At 40.0% G+C, this 25,672-nt stretch overlaps 1 protein-coding gene across 1 annotated transcript in view; it reads left to right on the plus strand.

Moving 5' to 3' along the window:
• Positions 1-25,672, plus strand: part of LOC126191382 (cleavage stimulation factor subunit 1) — a 169,946-nt gene that overhangs the window by 35,881 nt on the left and 108,393 nt on the right. The window contains exon 4 of the mRNA XM_049932234.1: positions 1,001-1,147. Within this exon, the coding sequence (XP_049788191.1) occupies positions 1,001-1,147 (147 nt within the window). The remainder of the gene's footprint in view (positions 1-1,000; positions 1,148-25,672) is intronic.

Below are 25,672 nucleotides of genomic sequence, written 5' to 3' on the forward strand. Positions count from 1 at the left end.
AGAAGTCCTCTTCTGCTGAGTCATGTGTTCTTTCTCATATTTCCTCTGCGGATTCCTGATAGTTACAGCTGTGTTTCTTTTTAGTACTTGTTCTTTAGATTTTCTGGTGTTTCATGAGAACACCATTCAGCCCATGCTTTTTGATGCTCTTTGATTGTCTTACCTCTTTCTGCAGACCACCAGAAGTGTTCCCTAATTTTCTTGATGTGAACCATTTCTTTTGCACTATCAGTCATTTCTTCTTTTAAGTGTTCCCATCCATGATAATTCTTCTGATTCAAGGTCATTGTAAAATTTTTGGCGCTTACAAGTTTCTCTGTCTCTAATTCGTTATAGAGTAATATTCCTAATTTGTTAGGCTCTTGGTAGGATTTTGACTTCAGTTTTGGAAGTAAGTGATCTGAATCTAAATTTGAACCTCTGAGGACTTTGAAGTTTTGAATCTCCTTGTTGACGGGTCACAAGATTGCTGCATGATCACTTTGAAACTCTCCTAGTAGAACATCGGGTGATACCTCTGTTTTTTGTTTTCTTTGACCCTGTTTAAATACTGTCAGATTCATTATCGGATCATATTTCTAACAAATTTTCACCAGTCATTCATGTTTCCAGTTAGTGTTGTTGTGAGCTGTTGTGCCACAATGATCTTTATGAATTTTCTTACTTTCCCGAGTTGAGCAGAACTATGATAATATTCTTGGTAGGAATCTTTGATAGTGTCTCCTCCAAGTCTTCCTGAAATTCTTCTAATTTATCTGAGCCTGTTTTGTTAGTCTCATTTTTTGTTGCTCCAGTTTAGGGAAAAAAAGGAAAATTATTTTTGTATTAGGAATGTCCAGTTACATATCACGTATTGATTTGTGGAGAATAAATGGAATGGAACTTTGTAATGAGAGAGGAAGAATAATGTGTACTGCAGACTTACTTACGTGTCTTCATCATTTGTTGACTACGAGTTTTCATACCGTATAATTTCAAATTTTTGCCTTCACACCTACAGATTTTGGACGTGGATCGTATGCTGGCAAAATCAGCGCCAGATGTTGCTGGTGGTGACACAGGTCCAGGAGGTGATCGTGGGGGTGGAGGCTCAGCGAGCGATTCACAGGGTCATCCTGTCATTCGCACACTCTATGATCACCTTGAGGTAAGAGCATAAAAACATCTGACAGGTGTTGCCCCCACAGCTTAATTTTCTAATGGCGTGCATAAAATGTTAAAGAAGATTGTTGCTGTATTCCATTTACGTCAGATTCAAACTTATTTTTCAAGGTGCTGAAATCTCAGATTAATAAGAATTCTCCTCAGTGTTAACAGAAGATTCTAAATACAACATACTCTAAGTGATTTACCTACACAGCACAAATATCAGTGTGACACGTGCTATGGGCCCCACATTGTGAGGGGACCCACAGCCACACTGCCGTTAGTGTCTTGGAACTTAAAATAATAAAATCATTTAAGATTATTTGCTAATGATTATTCTGTATTTTTAAAGCACTAGAGATATAGATCCATAAAATAAGGGAAAGGCAACTACTTACCTATAGAGGACAGTGTGTGGTGCACAGAAACACGTAATAGAAAACAGTTTACACTAGCTTTCAAGCTCTTGCTTTTGTGTGTCTGTGTGCTTGTGTGAGTGATTCTGTACATTCTTACTAGAAAAAGAGTAATAGCTCAAAAGCTAATGTCAGCTGTTTTCTGTTGTGTGTTTCTCTGCACCACACACAGTCCTCTATTGGTAAGTGATTGCCTTTTTCTTATTTTAGATATATTTCCATCAAGGAACTTTAATTATTGTTAGAAATAATAGATCAATAACATAAAATTGTTTTTCCTTTTGTACATTTGAAATGTGTGTTCATCTTAATTCTCCTGTATTAAAGTATATTTTACATAATTATTACAAGTTGCCACAAGTGTTTTATTTACACATTGTGAGGTCTTTTGTACGTATTATAAAACTTCTGTACAAAATTGTTGGCATAGGTTGTTTGCTTCATATTGTTAACAAAGCTTGCCAAAAAATCATTTGTTGATTTATCAGCTGAGAAAAGGACGTGGGCCATTAATTGAAACGGTCAAATGACAGAAAACTCTCAAGATTTGACAACTTTTTATTTTCATTAATTAAGGTTGCTGATAGTCTGTCTCACTTAGTGCTGTATTGGTGATCCTTTTTTACATTTCTGTCAATAATTTTAAAATCAGTCACAAGATGCCATTACGGTATGTTCGTGTAGAATGTTTGAACTCATCTCTGTATAGTTTTCGCACATCCTTTAATTTTTAATCTATTTAGATATGCCAATGTCTTCATTCTCCCCCCACTGAATGTTGCAGTATTATATCTCTCGCTTCCACCATTGAGCCCAACGTAGATCGCATGCAGCCAATTGGTATGTTGCGACTGTTTTCTGTGTGAAATAGTTCTACGGGATGGATTATGAAATTTTGTTGTTTCCTGTGGTCTAAACTTTGTAAGTTTATAATACTAATACATTTATGTAAGTTTATTATTCTGAATCTCCCCATGGACCATGGACATTGCTGAGGTGGACAGCTGAAAACAAGGGAAAGCTACAGTCATTATATTTTCCAAGTACTTGCAGCTCTATTGTATAGCTTAATGATGATGGCATTGTGTTGGATAATATATCCCAGAAATAAAATAGATAAAGCAGTCTTCCATTTGGATCTCCATACAGGAACTATCCAGGAGTAATAAGGAAAAACAAAACTGGCATTCTGCGGACTGGAGTGTGGAACGTTAGATCCCTTAATCAGGCTAGGTGGGCTAGATAATTTAGAAAAGAAAATGGATAGTTTCAGTTTAGATACAGTGGGAATTAGTGAAGTACTCTGGCAGGAAGAACATGACTTTTGGTTAGATGAGTCCAGGATTTATCAAAATAAAATTAAATAGGAGTAAGCCTAATAGTGAATAAGGAAATAGGAAAGTGGGTAAACTACTATGAACAGCTTAGTGAATGGATTACACAGGCCTACAAAAAATATTTTTTAAAAGACTTTTTTTTTTACTTTGAGAGCTGATCTTCATAGATTTTTATGAGCTGAATCCAAATCTAGCCTTAGTTTTTTTGTATCACCCATAGTTTTCGAGCAATATGCTATTATATAATATAAAAATCCTATGCTATTCGGTTAACAGGAAAATTAATGAAATGCTTTGTTACAACATAAGCATGGTTTGTGTTTACAGTAAGCTACTTAAAACGATCATATGTGTTAATAGAGGTTTCACTTGTCAGCTGGAATTGGTTTGTATTTTCTTTCTCTTATTTCTTTGAAGCTTCTTGTGTAGCTTTTTCTATGATGAGTCGCTTGCTGAACTTCTTAGTGAAGTGACCCCCATCATTTTAGTGTCCCAGCAGCCTTGGTAGTGTTTTTCCATCACTTTAATGTCCTGGCAAAAATGCTCTCCCTGTTCCTCACTAACATCTCCCATGTTGTCCGGAAAGTAATCAAGATGACTGTTCAAAAAGTGAACTTTCAGGCTCATTAAACATCTTAAAGTTTTAAACTCCTTTAACATTGTAGCTATAATAGAAACATCTTCTGGGTCTTTTTCATGTCCTAAGAACTTTGTAATGACTTGCTTGAATGATACCCATGCTTATTTCTGATTTAAAGTCATTGTAGATTCAGAGTTAACATCAAACATCAATTTTCTAATGTCACGTCTGACAAAAACGCCTCCTTTTAGTTTAGCTTCTGAAAGGTGTGGAAAATTTTGGCAGAGATACTTAAAACATGGTCCATCTTTAGGCCAAACCCTTACAAACTGTTTCATTAGGCCTAACTTTGTATGTAGAGGTGGTAGGAGTACGTTTTCTGGATCTACAAGGTTTTTGCGTAAAATGTTCTTCTGGACAGGTTTTAAAGACTCTCCCACAGGCCAGTTCTTCCTGCACCAGTGTTCATCCTTAGTCCTACTGTCCCATTCATACAAGAAACATGAAATTTGGTAAAGCCACCTTGCTGACCAAGGAGCATGCATGTTACTTTTAGATTGCCACATATCATCCAACCAAGAGCATAATAGCCTATTTTATTTAGCACTATTTCTAAGTTTTCATAGCTTTCTTTCATATGTACAGAATGTCCAACTGGTACAGATGCATACATGTTACCATTGTCTAGTAAAACAGCCTTTAAACTAGTTTTGGATGAATCAATAAACAGCCTCCAGTCTTCCTTTTTGTATTCAATACCAAGCTCATTCATCAGACTGGGAATGTATGAGCAGTACACTAAATTACCTTCTTGTTGAAAAAACTTGGAAAACTGCTGCTCTCTTTTACTATACATGTGTATGTTGGTTCCAGCTGCCAATAAGTTATTTTCTTTTAATCTAGAGCCAAGCAATTCAGCTTTTTCTTTCGTTAAGCCCAGATTGCTAAACAAATTGTTAAGCTCGGTCTGAGTAAACAATTTGGGCCCTAGACTTTCTGTATTACAATGGAATTTATCATTGTTTGGTTCATGGAAATCAGATTATACATAAGAATATAATAGAGAGAAACATTCCACGTGGGAAAAATATATCTAAAAACAAAGACGATGTAACTTACCAAACGAAACCGTTGGTATCTTGATAGACACACAAACAAACACAAACCACACACAAAATTCATCTTTCGCAATCCACGGTTGCTTCATCAGGAAAGAGGGAAGGAGAGGGAAAGACGAAAGGATGTGGGTTTTAAGGGTGAGGGTAAGGAGTCATTCCAATCCTGGGAGCGGAAAGACTTACCTTAGGGGGGAAAAGGGACAGGTATACACTCGCGCACACACACACATATCCATCCGCACATATACAGACACAAGCAGACATTTGTAAAGGCAAAGAGTTTGGATAGAGATGTCAGTCGAGGCGGAAGTGCAGAGGCAAAGATGTTGTTGAATGACAAGTGAGGTATGAGTGGCGGCAACTTGAAATTAGCGGAGATTGAGGCCTGGCGGATAGCGGGAAGAGAGGATATACTGAAGGGCAAGTTCCCATCTCTGGAGTTTTGACAGATTGGTGTTAGCGGGAAGTATCCAGATAACCCGGATGGTGTAACACTGTGCCAAGATGTGCTGGCCGTGCACAAAGACATGTTTAGCCACAGGGTGATCCTCATTACCAACAAACACTGTCTGCCTGTGTCCGTTCATGCAAATGGACAGTTTGTTGCTGGTGATTCCCACATAGAAAGCTTCACAGTGTAGGCAGTTCAGTTGGTAAATCACGTGGGTGCTTTCACACGTGGCTCTGCCTTTGATCGTGTACACCTTCAGGGTTACAGGACTGGAGTAGTTGGTGGTGGGAGGGTGCATGGGACAGGTTTTACACCGGGGGCGGTTACAAGGCTAGGAGCCAGAGGGTAGGGAAGGTGGTTTGGGGATTTCATAGGGATGAACCAAGAGGTTACGAAGGTTAGGTGGACGGCGGAAAGACACTCTTGGTGGAGTGGGGAGGATTTCATGAAGGATGGATCTCATTTCAGGGCAGGATTTGAGGAAGTCGTATCCCTGCTGGAGAGCCACATTCAGAGTGTGATCCAGTCCCGGAAAGTACCCTGTCACAAGTGGGGCACTTTTGGGGTTCTTCTGTGGGAGGTTCTGGGTTTGAGGGGATGAGGAAGTGGCCCTGGTTATTTGCTTCTGTATCAGGTCAGGAGGGTAGTTGCGGGATGTGAAAGCTGTTTTCAGGTTATTGGTGTAATGGTTCAGGGATTCCGGACTGGAGCAGATTTGTTTGCCATGAAGACCTAGGCTGTAGGGAAGGGACCGTTTGATATGGAATGGGTGGCAGCTGTCATAATGGAGGTACTGTTGCTTGTTGGTGGGTTTGATGTGGACAGATGTGTGGAGCTGGCCATTGGACAGATGGAGGTCAACATCAAGGAAAGTGGCATGGGATTTGGAGTAGGACCAGGTGAATCTGATGGAATCAAAGGAGTTGAGGTTGGAGAGGAAATTCTGGAGTTCTTCTTCACTGAGAGTGCAGATCATGAAGATGTCATCAATAAATCTGTACCAAACTTTGGGTAACGAAGAAGGCTTCCTCTAAGCGACCCATAAATAGGTTGGCGTACGAGGAGGCCATCCTGGTATCCATGGCTGTTCCCTTTAATTGTTGGTATGCCTGGCCTTCATAAAGTGAAGAAGTTGTGAGTCAGGATGAAGCTGACTAAGGTAATGAGGAAAGTGGTTTTAGGTAGGGTGGCAGGTGATCGGCGTGAAAGGAAGTGCTCCATCGCAGCAAGGCCCTGGACGTGTGGAATATTTGTGTGTAAGGAAGTGGCATCAATGGTTACAAGGATGGTTTGCGGGGGTAACAAATTGGGTAAGTATTCCAGGCATTCGAGAAAGTGGTTGGTGTCTTTCATGAAGGATGGGAGACTGCATGTAATGGGTTGAAGGTGTTGATCTACGTAGGCAGAGATCCGTTCTGTGGGGGCTTGGTAACCAGCTACAATGGGGCTGCTGGGATGATTGGGTTTATGAATTTTAGGAAGTAGGTAGAAGTTAGGGGTGTCGGTGGGGTCAGGAGGTTGATGGAGACAGGTGAAAGGTTTTGTAGGGGGCCTAAGGTTCTGAGGATTCCTTGAGGCTCCTCCTGGACATCAGGAATGGGATTACCTTGGCAAACTTTGTATGTAGTGTTGTCTGAAAGCTGACGCAGTCCCTCAGCCACATACTCCCGACGATCAAGTACCACGGTCATGCAACCTTTGTCCGCTGGAAGAATGACAATGGAACGGTCAGCCTTCAGATCACGGATAGCCTGGGCTTCAGCAGTGGTGATGTTGGGAGTAGGATTAAGGTTTTTCAAGAAGGATTGAGAGGCAAGGCTGGAAGTGAGAAATTCCTGTAAGGTTTGGAGAGGGTGATTTTGAGGAAGAGGAGGTGGGTCCCACTGTGACGGAAGACGGAACTGTTCCAGGCAGGGTTCAATTTGGATAGTGTCTTGGGGAGTTGGATCATTAGGAGTAGGATTAGGATTATCTTTCTTCATGGCAAAGTGATATTTCCAGCAGAGAGTATGAGTGTAGGACAGTAAATCATCCTATGTGAGCAATATGTTGAGTGTTGTAGTATATTCCTTTCGTCACTCCCAAAGGTCAAACAAGCCTGTGATCATTCATGCTGCCCTTCTCTGTATACTGTCATTGTCTCCTGTTAGTCCTGTTTGATACAGGTCCCACCCACTTGAACAATATTGAATGGGTCATATGACTGATTTGTAAGCAATCTCCTTTTTTAGACTGATTGCACTCCACCTATGTTCTACCAATAAATCGAAATCTACCACTTGCTTTACACATGACTGAGCCCATGTGATATTCCATTCAATATCCCTACTAAGTGCTACACCCAGCTATTTGTGAGTTGGCCAATTCCAAGTGTGACTCATTGATATTATATTAGTAGGATACTAAGTTTTTTTGTTTTGTGAAATGTAAAATTTTACATTTGGCACATTTAAAGCAAGTTGCCAATCTTTGCACCACTTCGAAATCTTCTCAAGATCTAACTAAATATTTATGCAGCTTCTTTCAGATAGTACTCCATTATAGATAACTCCATCATCTGCAAAAAGTCTGAGATTGTTAATATTTTCCACAAAGTCATTAATATAAAACATGAACACATAGACTTTCTAAACGTTCTCCTGGGCTGTGCTCAAAGTTACATCTGTGTCTGACACTGACTCTCCATTTGAGATGCTGCGTCATGCCAAAAAGTCCTCAATCCAGTCACAAATTTCACTTAAGACCACTATTCATACTTTTTACGATAAACTTAGGTGTGGTATTGAGTCAAATGCTTTTTAGAAATCAGGAAATACTTCATTTGCCTGACTGCCTTGATCCAAGATATTCAGTATGTCATGTGAGAAAACTGTGAGTTGGACTCCACATGATTGATGTTTTCAGAATCCATGCTATTTGACATAGAGAAGGTCTTTTTTTCAAGATGCCTCATTATGTTAGAGCTCAGAATACGTTCTCAGATTCTAGAACAAATCGATGTCCAAGGATATTGGATGGTAGTTTTGTGGATCACTTCTACTATCCTTCTTGTAGATGAGAATGACTTGTGCTTTCTTCCAACTACTGGGCATGGTTTTTTGTTCAAGGGATCTACTATAGATCATAGTTCCAAGAGGGGCTAACTCAGCCCTAAATTCAGTATAGAATCTGATAAGGGATTTCATCAGCCCCTGCAGCTTTGTTTAGTTTTAATGTTTCCAGCTGTCACTACTGACACTAGCACTTATTTCACTCATGTTTTCAGTGGAATGAGGATTAAATTGGGGCGATTATCCTCGGTTTTCCTTTGTAAAGGGACATTTGAAAACCAGCTTTTGCTTTGCTACTGTCCATTTCAGTTCCAGTCTCGTTTACTATGGACTGGACACTAACTTTGGTATATAAAATTAGTGAAAAACAATCCAGATCACAATGGTTATTTGTTTTTCAAATGATTGTTTTTGGCCTAGTCTTAGGCCATCTTCAGAATAGCACCATCAGCTGAAGTTGACAGTGTCCAGAAGAGTCAGTAGACCTCAGTTGCTGAAACTACTCTAACCTTGGTGCCACTAACAGGCCTTACATATGACCAGAATTTCTTTGGGTTTTGTGAAAGATCATTTGACAATATTCTGCTACAGTAATTAGTGGAGGTTGCATGCATTTCCCTCATGACAGCCAAATGTGTTGCACTCATCATCTCTCTGTGTGTAATCTTATGCTTTCTTTTACACCTATTATGCAGTGGTCTGTTTTCTTTTTAGAAGTTTCTTTACAGTGAGTGTGTACCATGGAGAGTCACTCCCATTGTGAACTGCTCTACTGGTTAATATCTATGCTGTGCATGGTCAACTGTTGTTCTAAACTTTAGCTGTAGGTCCTCTACATGCTTCCGGTCTGTGCTGTCCTGAAAGTTTCAAGTTTCTCATTGAGATATGACACTAATCATTTCTTATAAAGTTTACTGAACACACATCTTTCTGATTGTTTTACTGTATTTACTCTAATCTAAGCCGCACTTGAATCTAAGCCGCACCTGAAAAATGAGACTCGAAATCAAGGAAAAAAAAATTTCCCGAATCTAAGCCGCACCTGAAATTTGAGACTCGAAATTCAAGGGGAGAGAAAAGTTTTAGGCCGCAACAGCAAATCAAAACAAAGTTGGTCCATTGTAATATGAGACACAATTTAGGTCGAATGAATGACTATACAGCTACAGTAGTTTGGTTCGAGTCGTAAGCTTAGCAGTTAAGCTTTACCAGATAGCCATTGCTATGCGTCAGGCGCTCCGTCCGTATTTATACGGGTACCCTTCCTTTTTCACGTGCTTCGTCTGGTTTGAATCGATTGCTTATTTTTCTTTGATCTGATAAGTGCCGTTCTCTTTGTTATAGGTGTTTACGTCACTCTAAGCTGATAATGTATTATTGTACTGTATCATGCATTGTTTGTCAATGTGTGTTCACGACTTCTCGCCGCTTGCGGCATGGCTTGCTTTTGAGGGCGCTAGCGTCGCTTACGATTTTTTTTATAAAAGAGAGAGAGAGAGAGGAATTGTCTTATTAGCGAAACAATGGCAAGAGACTGCTATTTGTTGTTACTTACACTGCTGCTTTCTTTGATAACGATCAACAAGAACCAAATAATAGACTACATATTAAAATTTTTCGCCGTTTGAAAATCTTTGCAGACGCCTCTTTTATACATTACATTCTGCACAGATATTAGAGTCATCTTAGATTTAAAAATCTAGTCAATTGCCGTGATTCATTTCTGACTGTATCACTATTAGGCATAAGAATAATACGAATATAAACATGACATGATATGTATATTCTTCCGTGTTTGCTGTTCTCACACCCTAGTTTCGTAGTTTATTAGGCAGACAGGATTTAAATGAGATAACAGCAAACACGAAAGAATACATGGCAAAATGTTTATATTCGTATTATTCTTATGGTGAAGAGAATACTGCATGCGATTCACAATTCATAAAAGTTCCTATCAGAAACCATCTCTTCTCACAGGTACGAAAAAATTCAGAACGTAGAATTGGCCATATTGATAAACATCCCAAACAATCTTGCCAGTCAGATTTTCATAGTACATTGAAATGCTGCTACATTCGAAGATGAACAATACGGAATTTGTATTTACTTCGTTGGATAATGTATGAAAATGCAGTGGTCGAAATTCGGGGCAGATAAAAAAGCTCTTCTTCCACCTTTTTTTTTTAAATTATTTACTAACTCAGAGGTTTTGGCGTCAGTATTTGTCTTTGTGCCTGCAAAGCATGCCTGTGCTACATATATTCGACGGCAGAAGTTAGTTGTGGCTGCACCTACCAACATTTTTCAGAACATCCGCTTACTTTGCACTCGATTCTAAGCCGCAGGGGGTTTTTTGGATTACAAAAACCGGAAAAAAAGTGCGGCTTAGATTCGAGTAAATACGGTAGTTATTCCTTGTATGTTGGTAGTCGTTGTTGCCAGAACCTTGCCATGGTCACTGAAATCAGTAAAGAGGACAGGTCTGTTTGTTGCATTATATCCGACACGAGTTAGGTTCTGTTCTAGACAGTTTTCAGAGAAGGCATTTAATAATGTTTTACAGAATGTCTTATCGTGCCCACCATTAACAAAACTATAATTTTCTGAATTGATTTTTGGCAAAGGATTATTCGCAACTTATACAGAAAACAGACTTATTATGAGCTGAAGTATGTGAAAGGGAAGCAGTTGCTGAGAAGGGAGTGTACCAGGGTTGTAACCTACCCAGATTTTATTTGATCTGTAGAGAGAGAAAGCAGTAAAAGGAACAAAGGGGAAATTCGGAAAGGGAATTAAATTAAAATTTAAGGAGAAGAAATCAAAACTGCCGATGACATTGTAATTCTGTCAGAGACAGCAATGACCTTCGAAGATCAGTAGAGTGGAATGGATAGTGTCTTGAAAAGAGATAATATGATGAGCATCAACAAAAGTAAAACAAAGGTAATGGAACTTTGTCTGATTAAGTCAGGTGATGCTTGGGACTTGGATTTGGAACTGAGAAACTGAAAGAAGTCAGTGAGTTTTGCTGTTTGTGCACTAAAACAACTGACGATGGCCGAAGTAGAGATGATATAAAATGCAGTCTGGCAATAGCATTTTTGAAAAAGGTAAATTTGTTAACATCTAATATAAATTTAACTATTAGGAAGTTCTTTTTTCAAGATATTTGTTTGGAGTGTAGCCTTGTACACAAGTGAAGTGTAGGCAGTAAATGGATCAGACAAGAAGAGAATAAAAGCTTTTCAAATGTGAGGCTACAGAATAATGCTGAACCTTAGGTGGATATACTGAATAACAATCGAGAAGGCACTGAATCAAGTATGGAAGAAAAAGGAATTTATGCCACAACGTGACTAAAAGAAGGGATCAACTGATAGGACACATCCCTAGGCATCAAGGAATACTCAGTTTTGGTAGTAGAGTGATTTGTGGAATGAATTGTAAAGGGTAGGACATGTTAACTGCAGTGAAGCCTGTGCATGAACAATCTGTGTTTATTCAACAGTTTGTGCATTACAGTGTTTGACAAAGATTGTTGTGGAGCTGATTAGTGCAACATTCTGTGTGGTATGGCAACATGTCTGCAAGATATCATTTGAGTGCTTGCGATTGTGGATGAACAATTGTACAGCTTGAAGTTGGTCAAAGTGTCATGACTGTGGCCACAGTAATGAGTGTGTCCAGAAGTATCATCTCATGGTTAAAAAAATACCTCTGAAGATGGAAATGTCACAAGAGGATTGATACGTAGCCGTAGTGGTGAAACTGGATACACACCTCACACCTAGGCAGATGACTGCAGACCTTGCAACTGCTATAAATACACACGGTACACGTGTGTCTGTTAGAACCATTCCGCGGCAGTTATATCAGGCTGGTTTGTATGCTCGAAAGCCTATTAAATGCATCCCACTTCAGCCATGCCATGAGAACGAAGAGTTCATTCATGTAGGGAGCATGTAGGATTAGGTCAGCGACAGTGGTCCAGAGTCATGTTCTCTGATGAATCTTGCTTTATTGTGGCAACTGATTCTGGCCACCAGATAGTGTGGAGAGAGAGGGGAGAGTGAGAGAGAGAGAGAGAGAGAGAGAGAGAGAGAGAGGGAGGGAGGTAGGGGGGGGGGGGACATGTTACACAGCACAGAATGTCATAAACATCATCGGTATGGCTTAGGTAGGCTGAACAATGCTGCATATCTTTGTGCTGTATTGCATGGAGATTATTCTGGGGTGTGGCAGGTCCTGACTTTCTGTTTATGGAAGGTAATTCCCAGCCACACAGGACTGCTGAGGTGTCAGACACACTGCAAAGTGAAGATATTTGAATGGGTGAAATGGACGTCTTAATCCGTGGACCTAAATCGTGTAGTGTGTGTCTGGAATGCTCTTAGCAGAAGTGTTTCTCATTGAACAACTCCTCCCAAAACCATGCAAGAACTGAAAACTGCCTTAAGAGAGGAGGGGACGGGACAGTATCCCCCTGTGATACCTTGAGAGTTTAGTACAGGTGCAAAATGTGTATTAGTGCCTGAAGAGGACATATTACTTGCTGAGAGTTCAATAACAATATTTATGTTGAGAGTGTGACGTGTCAAACATGACTGTTCCTTACATCAGTTAACTTGCTCTCCTATGTCGTGGTTTTTTCCATTGTACCATTCCACCTCTGTTACATTTGTACTGTATTTCATGTTGGACATCATTGCCTGTGATTATTCCTGTCCAACAATGCCTCTGTTCCTTAGCAATGTCAAGCAGTGTAAATATGAGGCAAAATTGGTGGTCAATGCTTAACTTCAGGAAATGATATGTGCAGTACTGCCAATAAACACACATCAAAGTAAAAGTGATGACACCATCCTAGCTTTCCAAACTGTTAGCTCATTTCTCTGATAGACTGAAATATGCTATTGCTATACCTTTGCATAAAAAAGGGGATGATCTGATGTCAACAATTACCGTCCAATCTCCTTTCTAACAGCTTTATCTAAAAATTTTGACAATGTAATGTATTCAAGAGTAGCTTCACATATCTGTAAAAATGAAGTACTAACAAAATGTCAGTTTGGTTTCCAAAAAGGTTTTTCAACAGAAAATGCCATATATGCTTTCACCAATCAAATTTTGAATGATCTGAATAACCTAACACCACCCATTGGGATTTTTTGTGATCTCTCAAAGGCTTTTGATTGTGTAAATCATGAAATTCTGCTAGACAAGCTCAAGTATTGTGGCATGAGTGGAACAGTGCACAAATGGTTTAATTCATACCTAACTGGAAGAGTGCAGAAAGTTGAAATAAGCAGTTCTCATAATATGCAAAGATCAGCACATTCCTCAAACTGGGGAACTATCAAGGATGGGGTTCCAGAAGGGCCGGTCTTGGGTCCTTTGTTGTTCTTAATATATATTAATGACTTGCCATTCTATATTCATGAAGAGGCAAAGTTAGTTCTCTTTGCTGATGGTACAAGTATAGTAATCACACCTGACAAACAAGAATTAACTGATGAAATTGTCAATAATGTCTTTCAGAAAATTACTAAGTGGTTCCTTGTAAACGGACTCTCACTGAATTTTGGTAAGACACAGTACATATAGTTCCGTCCAGTAAATGGTATGATGCCATTAATAAATATAGACCTTAATCAGAAGCATATAGCTAAGGTAGAATATTCCAAATTTTTAGGTGTGTCCATTGATGAGAGATTAAATTGGAAGAAACACATTGATGATCTGCTGAAACGTTTAGCTACTTATGCAATAAGGGTCATTGTAAATTTTGGTGTAAATTAGCTTACTACACCTATTTTCACTCATTGATTGCATATGGCATCATATTTTGGGGTAATTCATCACTGAGGAATAAAGTATTTGTTGCACAAAAGCGTTTAGTCAGAATAATTGCTGGAGTCCACCCAAGATCATCCTGCAGACATTTATTTAAGGATCTAGGGATATTCACAGTAGCTTCTCAGTATATATACTCTCTTATGAAATTTGTTATTAACAACCAAACCCAATTCAAAAGTAATAGCAGTGTCCATAACTACAATACTAGGAGAAAGGATGATCTTCACTATTCAAGATTAAATCTAACTTTGGCACAGAAAGGGGTGAATTATACTGCCACTAAAGTCTTCGGTCACTTACCAAATAGTATCAAAAGTCTGACAGATAACCAACAAGTATTTAAGAAGAAATTAAAAGAATTTCTGAGTGACAACTCCTTCTACTCCATAGAGGAATTTTTAGATATAAATTAAGAAAAAAAGAAAAAAAAAACAAACAAAAAATTATAAAAAAGATATAAAAAAAAGTTGTTATATTAACTTACTTGTGTTGTTAAATTAACTTAATTATGTCATTGTTGTTGTTGTTGTGGTCTTCAGTCCTGAGACTGGTTTGATGCAGCTCTCCACGCTACTCTATCCTGTGCAAGCTTCTTCATCTCCCAGTACCTACTGCAACCTACATCCTTCTGAATCTGCTTAGTGTATTGATCTCTTGGTCTCCCTCTACGATTTTTACCCTCCACGCTGCCCTCCAATGCTAAATTTGTGATCCCTCGATGCCTCAGAACATGTCCTACCAACCGATCCCTTCTTCTAGTCAAGTTGTGCCACAAACTTCTCTTCTCCCCAATCCTATTCAATACCTCCTCATTAGTTACGTGATCTACCCACCTTATCTTCAGCATTCTTCTGTAGCACCACATTTCGAAAGCTTCTATTCTCTTCTTGTCCAAACTAGTTATCGTCCATGTCTCACTTCCATACATGGCTACACTCCATACAAATACTTTCAGAAACGACTTCCTGACACCTAAATCTATATTCGATAACAAATTTCTCTTCTTGAGAAACGCTTTCCTTGCCATTGCCAGTCTACATTTTATATCCTCTCTACTTCGACCATCATCGGTTATTTTACTCCCTAAATAGCAAAACTCCTTTACTACTTTAAGTGTCTCATTTCCTAATCTAATTCCCTCAGCATCACCCGACTTAATTTGACTACATTCCATTATCCTCGTTTTGTTTTTGTTTATGTTCATCTTATATCCTCCTTGCAAGACACTGTCCATTCCGTTCAACTGCTCTTCCAAGTCCTTTGCTGTCTCTGACAGAATTACAATGTCATCGGCGAACCTCAAAGTTTTTACTTCTTCTCCATGAATTTTAATACCTACTCCGAATTTTTCTTTTGTTTCCTTCACTGCTTGCTCAATATACAGATTGTATAACATCGGGGAGAGGCTACAACCCTGTCTCACTCCCTTCCCAACCACTGCTTCCCTTTCATACCCCTCGACTCTTATAACTGCCATCTGGTTTCTGTACAAATTGTAAATAGCCTTTCGCTCCCTGTATTTTACCCCTGCCACCTTCAGAATTTGAAAGAGAGTATTCCAATCAACATTGTCAAAAGCTTTCTCTAAGTCTACAAATGCTAGAAACGTAGGTTTGCCTTTTCTTAATCTTTCTTCCAAGATAAGTCTTAAGGTCAGTATTGCCTCACGTGTTCCAACATTTCTACGGAATCCAAACTGATCTTCCCCGAGGTCGGCTTCTACCAGTTTTTCCATTCGTCTGTAAAGAATTCGCGTTAGTATTTTGCAGCTGTGACTTATTAAACTGATAGTTCGGTAACTTTCACATCTGTCAACACCTGTTTTCTTTGGGATTGGAATTATTATATTCTTCTTAAAGTCTGAGGGTATTTCGCCTGTCTCATACATTGTGCTCACCAGATGGTAGAGTTTTGTGATGACTGGCTCTCCCGAGGCCATCAGTAGTTCTAATGGAATGTTGTCTACTCCCGGGGCCTTGTTTTGACTCAGGTCTTTCAGTGCTCTGTCAAACTCTTCACGCAGTATCTTATCTCCCATTTCATCTTCATCTACATCCTTTTCAATTTCCATAATATTGTCCTCAAGTACATCGCCCTTGTATAAACCCTCTATATACTCCTTCCACCTTTCTGCTTTACCTTCTTTGCTTAGAACTGGGTTTCCATCTGAGCTCTTGATATTCATACAAGTGGTTCTCTTTTCTCCAAAGGTCTCTTTAATTTTCCTGTAGGCAGTATCTATCTTACCCCTAGTGAGACAAGCCTCTACATCCTTACATTTGTCCTCTAGCCATTCCTGCTTAGCCATTTTGCACTTCCTGTCGATTTCATTTTTGAGACGTTTGTATTCCTTTGTGCCTGCTTCATTTACTGCATTTTTATATTTTCTCCTTTCATCAATTAAATTCAATATTTCTTCTGTTACCCAAGGATTTCTATTAGCCCGCGTCTTTTTACCTACTTGATCGTCTGCTGCCTTCACCACTTCATCCCTTAGAGCTACCCATTCTTCTTCTACTGTATTTCTTTCCCCCATTCCTGTCAATTGTTCCCTAATGCTCTCCCTGAAACTCTTTACAACCTCTGGTTCTTTCAGTTTATCCAGGTCCCATCTCCTTAAATTCCCACCTTTTTGCAGTTTCTTCAGTTTCAATCTGCAGTTCATAACCAATAGATTGTGGTCAGAATCTACATCTGCCCCAGGAAATGTCTTACAATTTAAAACCTGGTTCCTAAATCTCTGTCTTACCATTATATAATCTATCTGAAACCTGTCAGTATCTCCAGGCTTCTTCCATGTATACAGCCTCCTTTCATGATTCTTGAACCAAGTGTTAGCTATGATTAAGTTATGCTCTGTGCAAAATTCTACAAGGCGGCTTCCTCTTTCATTCCTTCTCCCCAATCCATATTCACCTACTATGTTTCCTTCTCTCCCTTTTCCTACTGACGAATTCCCATGACTATTAAATTTTCGTCTCCCTTCACTACCTGAATAATTTCTTTTATCTCGTCATACATTTCATCTATTTCTTCATCATCTGCAGAGCTAGTTGGCATATAAAGTTGTACTACTGTAGTAGGCATGGGCTTTGTGTCTATCTTGGCCACAATAATGCGTTCACTATGCTGTTTGTAGTAGCTAACCCGCACTCCTATTTTTTTATTCATTATTAAACCTACTCCTGCATTACCCCTATTTGATTTTGTATTTATAACCCTGTAATCACCTGACCAAAAGTCTTGTTCTTCCTGCCACCGAACTTCACTAATTCCCACTATATCTAACTTTAACCTATCCATCTCCCTTTTTAAATTTTCTAACCTACCTGCCCGATTAAGTGATCTGACATTCCACGCTCCGATCCGTAGAACGCCAGTTTTCTTTCTCCTGATAACGACGTCTTCTTGAGTAGTCCCCGCCCGGAGATCCGAATGGGGGACTATTTTACCTCCGGAATATTTTACCCAAGAGGACGCCATCATCATTTAATCATACAGTAGAGCTGCATGTCCTCGGGAAAAATTACGGCTGTAGTTTCCCCTTGCTTTCAGCCGTTCGCAGTACCAGCACAGCAAGGCCGTTTTGGTTAATGTTACAAGGCCAGATCAGTCAATCATCCAGACTGTTGCCCCTGCAACATCTGAAAAGGCTGCTGCCCCTCTTCAGGAACCACATGTTTGTCTGGCCTCTCAACAGATACCCCTCCGTTGTGGTTGCACCTACGGTACGGCCATCTGTATCGCTGAGGCACGCAAGCCTCCCCACCAACGGCAAGGTCCATGGTTCATGGGGGGAATTATGTCATGTACTGGAAAATTTGACTCATTCCACATATCGTATTCATGATCCATGGAACTAGTATTAATCTAATCTAATCTAATCTAGTGGGGAGAGGACTGTTGATAAGATTGAGAAATCCACATCTGTTGTCAGTGATTTGTATTAGCATGACTGGTTTTGGTGACTCCATAATTGGATGCTACACACTGCAGCGGGGATTGGAGGGCATGATATAATGCAGTGTTACCATTACAAGACAGTTACAGCCTTGTTAACAGCTACTTACTCATAAGGTTTACAAGTCATGAGTGTGGGTTGGGCCGGCCAGTAATTGCAGCACATTTAACTTATGCATATGTGACTTTAAGGTCTTCAGCAGAAAGCACTACACTGTAGGGAGGGAGAGGATTCAGATTTTGAGGAAAAAATGTGGAAGTACACAGTGATACGTCAGGACTGCCAGAGGAACAGCTGTCTTGCTGGTACACAGGAAACAAAATGGCAGGTCTGTTTTGTTGAACAGCTGGTGGTGTGGCTCTACGGATGTCGGGTACACAAATTTCTGCAGATTGTGACAGAAAGTAAAACTGTAGAAATTATAAAAGTCCACTGATAACTGAACTGTCAACTCACATTAATGTAGAACCCAGACAACAGAAATGAGGCTGAACTGTAGATGTAATGCAAAACATTATGGTGGTAGTACAAGTAAAACTTTTTACTTAAATTAAAAATGTGATATGTAGGCAATAAAAATGGGTGAGGGAGTGATGAAATCATGCTGTACATAGCACAGCTGTCTGTAGTGCATATTAGGAGAAAAAAGTGTGATAAAAATCTATTGAAAAACCAAGTGGCAAAATCAGAAGCTAGCTCTGTTAACAAGCGTGTGATGGATGCACGAATTGATTATAAAACCTAGAGCAAGGTAGAGTGAGTTTAGTCAAATGTAAAATATGCTAACATCAAAATGTATAACATATATGTTATACTGCGTGGGTAACTGTCAATCACATACGGTAAAACCTAAGGTAAGGTTTTCATAGTCAGATATAAACCAAATATGACAATGCAGATGTTGAAAAAAAATAATTAACATATGTGTAGGCCATGGCTGTATGGCACACAGGTACACCCATATGACCAACAAACATGACACAAAATGTTGATTTCCAAACGTGTGCTATCAGATGTACTATCATTATAGTGTACTGTGTATTAATGAACATCAGGCTGTAGAAACTTGAAAGATATGACCATAGGCTCAGCACTGTACTGCTTTAGGAACTCGTAATTATTGTGGATGGACCTATAAACACGGATTGCTCATTTAACATACACTCTGGGTTGTGAAGAAGATGGTAAAGGATTTCTATCTCTTTGAAAGATCCTGGACGCATTCTTTGGGTTGAAGATGGGAGATATCAGGATTTTTGCTGATGTCAGAGAGCAAATGGTTGAAGCTTTTAAGATGATTAATAAGGAGCAATTTAGAATTACCTACATTGTGGTGCTCTTTGAATCTAGTGGAAAATGCACATCCAGTTTGACCAACATACCAAGAGACTATAGTCATCCATTATTTGAGATTGAGAGCAGTTAGTGACTTCCAACAAACTTTGCACATAATTTCAAACCTTTATCAAATTTTTTCTCACTAAAACATCTTTTAAAATGTTGAAAGGATAAAAGTTTATCGCTTACAATATTTTCGCTGTTCGTGCAGCAAAATTCAGCATAGACATGGTGTTTTAATTTGTTACTGTTTTACTACTAAATCTATTCACAACACGTTTTACAGACAGTATCCACATTTACCCCTCAGTGTACCTGCAAATTTATATCAGTATTTGACACATGGTTTGAGAGGTATGGTGTCGTAAACATTGAGATGCGTGGAGCACAAACTGCTTAGATTGTACTCGTCCAGTGGTTGATAATAGAAGCATTAAAGATTTCCAGCAAACTTTAAACATAATTTCAAATGTTTTCTAAAATAATATGTTCTTGACATGTGTTTAACACATTAACTCATTTCTGAGGTAATCAGACATTTCAAGCTGTTTTATACAAGGGAGTTTGATTCTTTGAAGAATCAGGAGTGGCATTTTACTGATTATACACTGTCTTGCCAATTAGCATTGAGTTTTTCTATAAAAAGTATATGTTCTACATGATCAAGAAAAGTAAGCTGTTTCCACTGGGCCTCAGCGTATAGCTAAGCCTGTGTTTTGCTTGAAGGTTTTTACATTAAAACTGAAGTAGTTGTAGGAGAGCATTAGTGTGGAAGTTTAGTAAGTTCTATGATTTGTACCTGGCTAAGATTCCTGCATATTAAAAAAACTATTTACCTGGCTAAGATTCCTGCATATTAAAAAAACTATTTTGTGGATGGTATATTTTGATATTCTGTTTTTTTTAGTGTATGTAGTTGATATTTTACTGCTAACTTTAATTTAATTTGTACTACAGTTTTGGAATGCCCTTTTCACCCGAGTTTTTTCCATGTTCATGACATTCTTACAAATGCTGGATAACAGTCTTTGACTGAAATCAATTGCACATTAAAGAATGATTTAGACAGCAGTTAATAATGTTGTCATTTATAAAATTGTAACTAAAATCAATGTTTCAGTTGGCAGTCTAATCATATCTGTAGCTTATGAGCTTGTTCATAATGCCCTTACAAAAAGACACTTTATGAACTTTTTTGAGAGTATGTTAATGAGCACACTCACAGTTCCTCTTGCTTGGAAAATGGCTTTAGGAGCTGTAGAAAAGAATATTTTATTTGTCTTTCAGTATTTTTCATACAGAAAATAAATAGCTTATTTAAGGACTAAGAAAAACATGTATTATAAAGCTTGGGTTCTAGAAATTCACTATATTTTACCCAAGTTTGTAACATGCTCATATATTTATTAAGTGGTATGTGTGATGTGAGTATGAATGCCTGTTGAAAAATTTTATACTCGTGTATCTGTAGTTATTACGGACTATAGCAAGTTGTGAGGAAGGAAAGTCCAGCAAGTAACTATTTCTGGCATTGGATACATGCACATCGTATCTCATGTTGAATTTTTCCAGATTTTCTTTATCATACACAATGTGATCAAAAATATTTGGACACTTGGCTGAAAATAACTTACAAGTTCGTGGCGCCCTCTTTCAGTATTGCTGGAATTCAGTATGGTGTTGGCCCGCCCTTAACCTTGATGACAGCTTCCACTCTCACAGGCATACGTTCATTCAGGTGCTGGAAGGCTTCTTGGGGAATGGCCGCCCATTCTTCACGGAGTGCTGCATTGCGGAGAGGTATCAATCTTGGTCGGTGAGGCCTGGCACGAAGTCGGCGCTCCAAAACATCCCAGAGGTGTTGTATAGGATTCAAGTCAGGACTCTGTGAAGGCCAGTTCAATACACAGATGTTATTGTCGTGTAACCACTCTGCCACAGGCCATGCATTATGAACAGGTGCTCGATGGTGTTGAAAGATGCAATCACCATCCCCGAATTGCTCTTCAACAGTGGGAAGTAAGAAGGTGCTTAAAACATCAATGTAGGTCTGTTCTGTGATAGTGCCATGCAAAACAACAAGGGGTGCAAGCTCCCTCCATGAAAAACATGACCACACCATAATACCATCACCTCTGAATTTTAATGTTGTTACTACACACGCTGGCAGATGACATTCACCAGGCATTCGCCATATCCATACCCTGCCATCGGATTGCCATGTTGCGTACCGCGATTCGTCACTCCACACAACATTTTTACACTGTTCAGTCATCCAATGTTTATGCTCCTTACACCAAGCGAGGCATCATTTGGAATTTACTGGCATGATGTGCAGCTTATGAGCAGCCGCTCAACCATGAAATTCAAGTTTTCTCACCTCCCAGCCCTACTCTCATAGTACTTGCAGTCGACCGTGATGCAATTTGAAATTCCTGTGTGATGGTCTGGATAGATGTCTGCCTATTACACATTATGACCCTCTTCAACTGTCGGCAGTCTCTGTCAGTCAACAGACGAGGTCGGCCTGAACACATTTTTGCTGTACGTGTCCCTTCACGTTTCCACTTCACTGTCACATTGGAAACGGTGGCCTTAGGGATGTTTAGGAGTGCAAAAATCTCGCATACAAATGTATGACACAAGTGACACCCAATCACCTGACCACCTTTGAAGTCCCTGAGTTCCATGGAGCGTCCCATTCTGCTCTCTCGCTATGTCTAATGACTGCTGAGGTTGCTGATATGGAATACCTGGAGGTAGGTGGCAGCACAATACATCTAATATGAAAAACATAAGTTTTCGAGGGTGTCCGGATACTTTTGATCACGTAGCATACATTGTACAGGTCGCCTCCCCCCCCCCCTCCCGCATCAATGAACCATGGAACTTGCCATTGGTAGGGAGGCTTGCGTACCTCAGCAATACAGATAGCTGTACCATAGGTGCAAAAGGAGAGGCATCTGTTGAGAGCCCAGACAAACATGTGTTATCTGAAGTGGGGCAGCAGCCTTTTCAGTAGTTGCAGGGGTGACAGTCTGGATGATTGGTTGAACTGGCCTTGCATCATCAACCAAAATAGCATTGCTGTGCTGGTACTGCGAATGGCTGGAAGCAAGAGGAAACTACAGCTGTAATTTTTCCTCAGGGTATGCAGCTTTACTGTATGGTTACATGATCATGGCATATTCCGGAGGTAAAATAGTTCCCCATCAGGATCTCTGGGCAGGGGCTACTCAGGAGAACATTGTTATCAGGAGAAAGAAAACTGGAAAACTGGTATTCTATGGATCGCAGTGTGGAATGTCAGATCACTTTATCAGGCAAGTAGGTTAGAAAGTTCAGAAAGGGAAATGGATAGGTTAAAGTGAGGTAAAGAGGAATTAGTGAATTTTCGCGGCAGGAGGAACAAGACTTCTGGTCAGTTGAATACAGGGTTACAGATGCAAAATGAAATATGGGTAAGGTGGGAGTGGCTTTAATAATAAATAAAAAAATAGGAACACGGATAAGCTATTACGAACAGCATAGTGAACGCATTATTGTTGCGAAAATAGACATGAAGCCCACGCCTACCACTGTAGTACAAGTCTATATGCCAACTAGTTCCGCAGATGATGAAGATATAGAAGAAATGTATGATGAGATATAAGAAATTATTCAGATAGTTAAGGGAGCTGAAAATTTAATAGTCACGGGAGACTGGAATTAGATAGTAATAGAAAGAAGAGAAGGAAAAGAAGTAGGTAAATATGGAGTGGGGGAAAGAAATGGAAGAGGAAGCCGCCTGGTGAAATTTTGCACACAGCCTAACTTAATCATAGCCAACACTTGGTTTAAGAATCATGAACAAAGGTTGTATACATGGAAGAGGCCTGCAGACACTGGAAGGTTTCAAATAGATTATATAATGGTAAGACAGAGATTTAGGAATAAGGTTTTAAATTGTAAGACGTTTCCAGGCAGAGATGTGGACTCTGACCACAATTTATTCATTGTGAACTGTAGTTTAAACCTGAAGAAACTTAAGAAATGTGGGAATTTACGGAGATGGGACCTGAACTGAAAGGACTAGAGTTTGTTGAGGGTTTCAGAGAGAGCATTAGGGAACGATTGACAAGAATGGGGAAAAAGAAATACAGTAGAAGAAGAATGGGTAGCGTTCAGAGATGAAATAGTTAAGGTAGCAGACGATCAAGTAGAGCTAGTAGAAATCATTGTATAACACAAGAGGTATTGGATTTAATTGATGAAAGGAGAAAATATAAAAATGGAGTAAATGAAGCAGGCAAAAAGAAATACAAACGTCTCAAAAATGAGATCGACAGGAAGTGCAAAATGGCTAAGCAGGGATGGTTAGAGGTAAATGTATGAATGTAGAGGCATATATCACTAGGGGTATGATAGATATTGCCTACAGGAAAATTAAAGGGACCACTGGAGAAAAGAAGACCACCTATATGAATATCAAGAGCTCAGATGGAAAACCAGTCCTAAGCAAAGAAGGGAAAGAGAAAAGTGGAAGGATTATATAGAGGGTCTATACAAGGGCAATGTACCTGAGGGCAATAATATGGAAATGGAAGAGTGCATAGATGAGCATGAGAAGCAAGATATGCCACTGGGTGAAGAATTTGACAGAGCACTGAAAGATCCAAGTCGAAACAAGGCTCTGGAAGTAGACAACTACTGAGAACTACTGATAGGCTTGGGAGAGACAGACATGACAAAACTCTTCCAACTGGTGAGCAAGATGTATGAGACAGGTGATATACCCTCAGACTTCAAGAAAAATGTAATAATTCCAATTCCAAAGAAAGAAGGTGCTGACATGTGTGAAAATTACCGACCTACCAGTTTAATAAGTCATGGTTGCAAAATACTAATACAAATTCTTTACAGATGGATGGAAAAACTGGTAGAAGCCAATGTAGGAGAAAACCAGTTTGTATTCTATAGAAATGTAGGAACACATGAGGCAACACGGACCCTACAACTTACCTTAGAAGATACCTTAAGGAAATGCGAACCTACATTTATGGTATTTGTAGACATAGAAAGACATTTTGACAAGCCCCCAGGGGCTCAGCATTCATTTGCTGAGTACGGGCTTGGCGACCCCGGGGTCCTGAGCTGGGGACTGGTCAGCGCCGCCAGTCTCCTGTCACCGTAACCCCCGGACATGCTTCAGCGACCACTGCATGGCGCGGCGGTGGAATGTTGTGTGCTGCGGGGAATGGTAATCTTGGCTTGACCGCCTGGATTGCGAGGAAGGTAAACCTCTATAAAAACCCCTCAATCTTACGGTGTGCTGCGCTCCTATAAGATGCATGGCTGTTGGGGTAGAACAGTCGCAAGCGGGCATCCTCTGGGGCACCTGCCGCACACCAGTTGTATAAGGCTTACTCAGGCACGTGGGGCTCTGTCTGAGCAGGCCTTTAGTTCCCTAACTGCTCGTGGGACCACAATGGACCCTTCGACCTCTACATTTCCCCCTACCAGTGGATTGGGTGGGCCACTAGTAGGAAAACGCACCCCATCGAAAAAGCGACTTCGTGCTGCAAGTCCTCCAGCGCCTGGTGTTACTAGAGATTTATCAGACTGTCGTAACAGAGCACATGCTGATAACCAGAATGTGTTTTTGATTGTCAAACGGAAGGAAGGTAGCTTTGAGAGGGTTTCTCCCTTTTACATCCACAAGGATCTTGAGGGAATTGCAGGAACACTGAAATCTGTGAAGCGACTGCGCAATGGGACTCTGTTAGTTGAAACTTCTACTTCTCTTCGGAAAGCAACCTGTCTCGGAGAGTATGCTATCGAGACCGAGCTCCACTCCACTTTGAACTATAGTAAGGGTGTTGTGACATGTAGGGACTTGGTGGATATCCCCAAGGACGAGTTGAAATCTGAGTGGGCTGACGAAGGTATTGTCGACGTGCAGCATATTATGAAACGAGTCGATGGGCACCTAGTCAAATCCGACTCGTTTATTCTCACGTTCAATTGCCCGAGACTCCCAGAGCATGTTAAAGCGGGTTTCTTACGTTTACCAGTACGGCCATATTTCCCCAACCCAATGCGCTGATTTAAATGTCAGCGCTTTGGGCATACTACGTTGGGGTGCAATGGGATAGCCACTTGTGGTAAATGTGGTCAGCCTGCCCATGAAGGAGCCGATTGTTCATCGCCTGTGAAGTGCGTGAATTGCTCTGGGAGTCACCCTGTCTGGAGCCGGGTCTGCCTCATCTATCTCGAGGAACGGAAGATACAGGAGATCAAAACATCTAAGCACATCCCCTATGGTGAGGCCAAGAAGCTCTTTAAGGCCATGCAGCCTCCTGTGTTTACAACATCTTTCGCGTCCGCTCTGCAGAAACCGGTACAGTTCAACTGCCCCTTCACAATGTGGGAACTGGATT

This window comes from Schistocerca cancellata, chromosome 6, assembly GCF_023864275.1.
Source record: "Schistocerca cancellata isolate TAMUIC-IGC-003103 chromosome 6, iqSchCanc2.1, whole genome shotgun sequence".
NCBI classification, from domain to species: domain Eukaryota; kingdom Metazoa; phylum Arthropoda; class Insecta; order Orthoptera; family Acrididae; genus Schistocerca; species Schistocerca cancellata.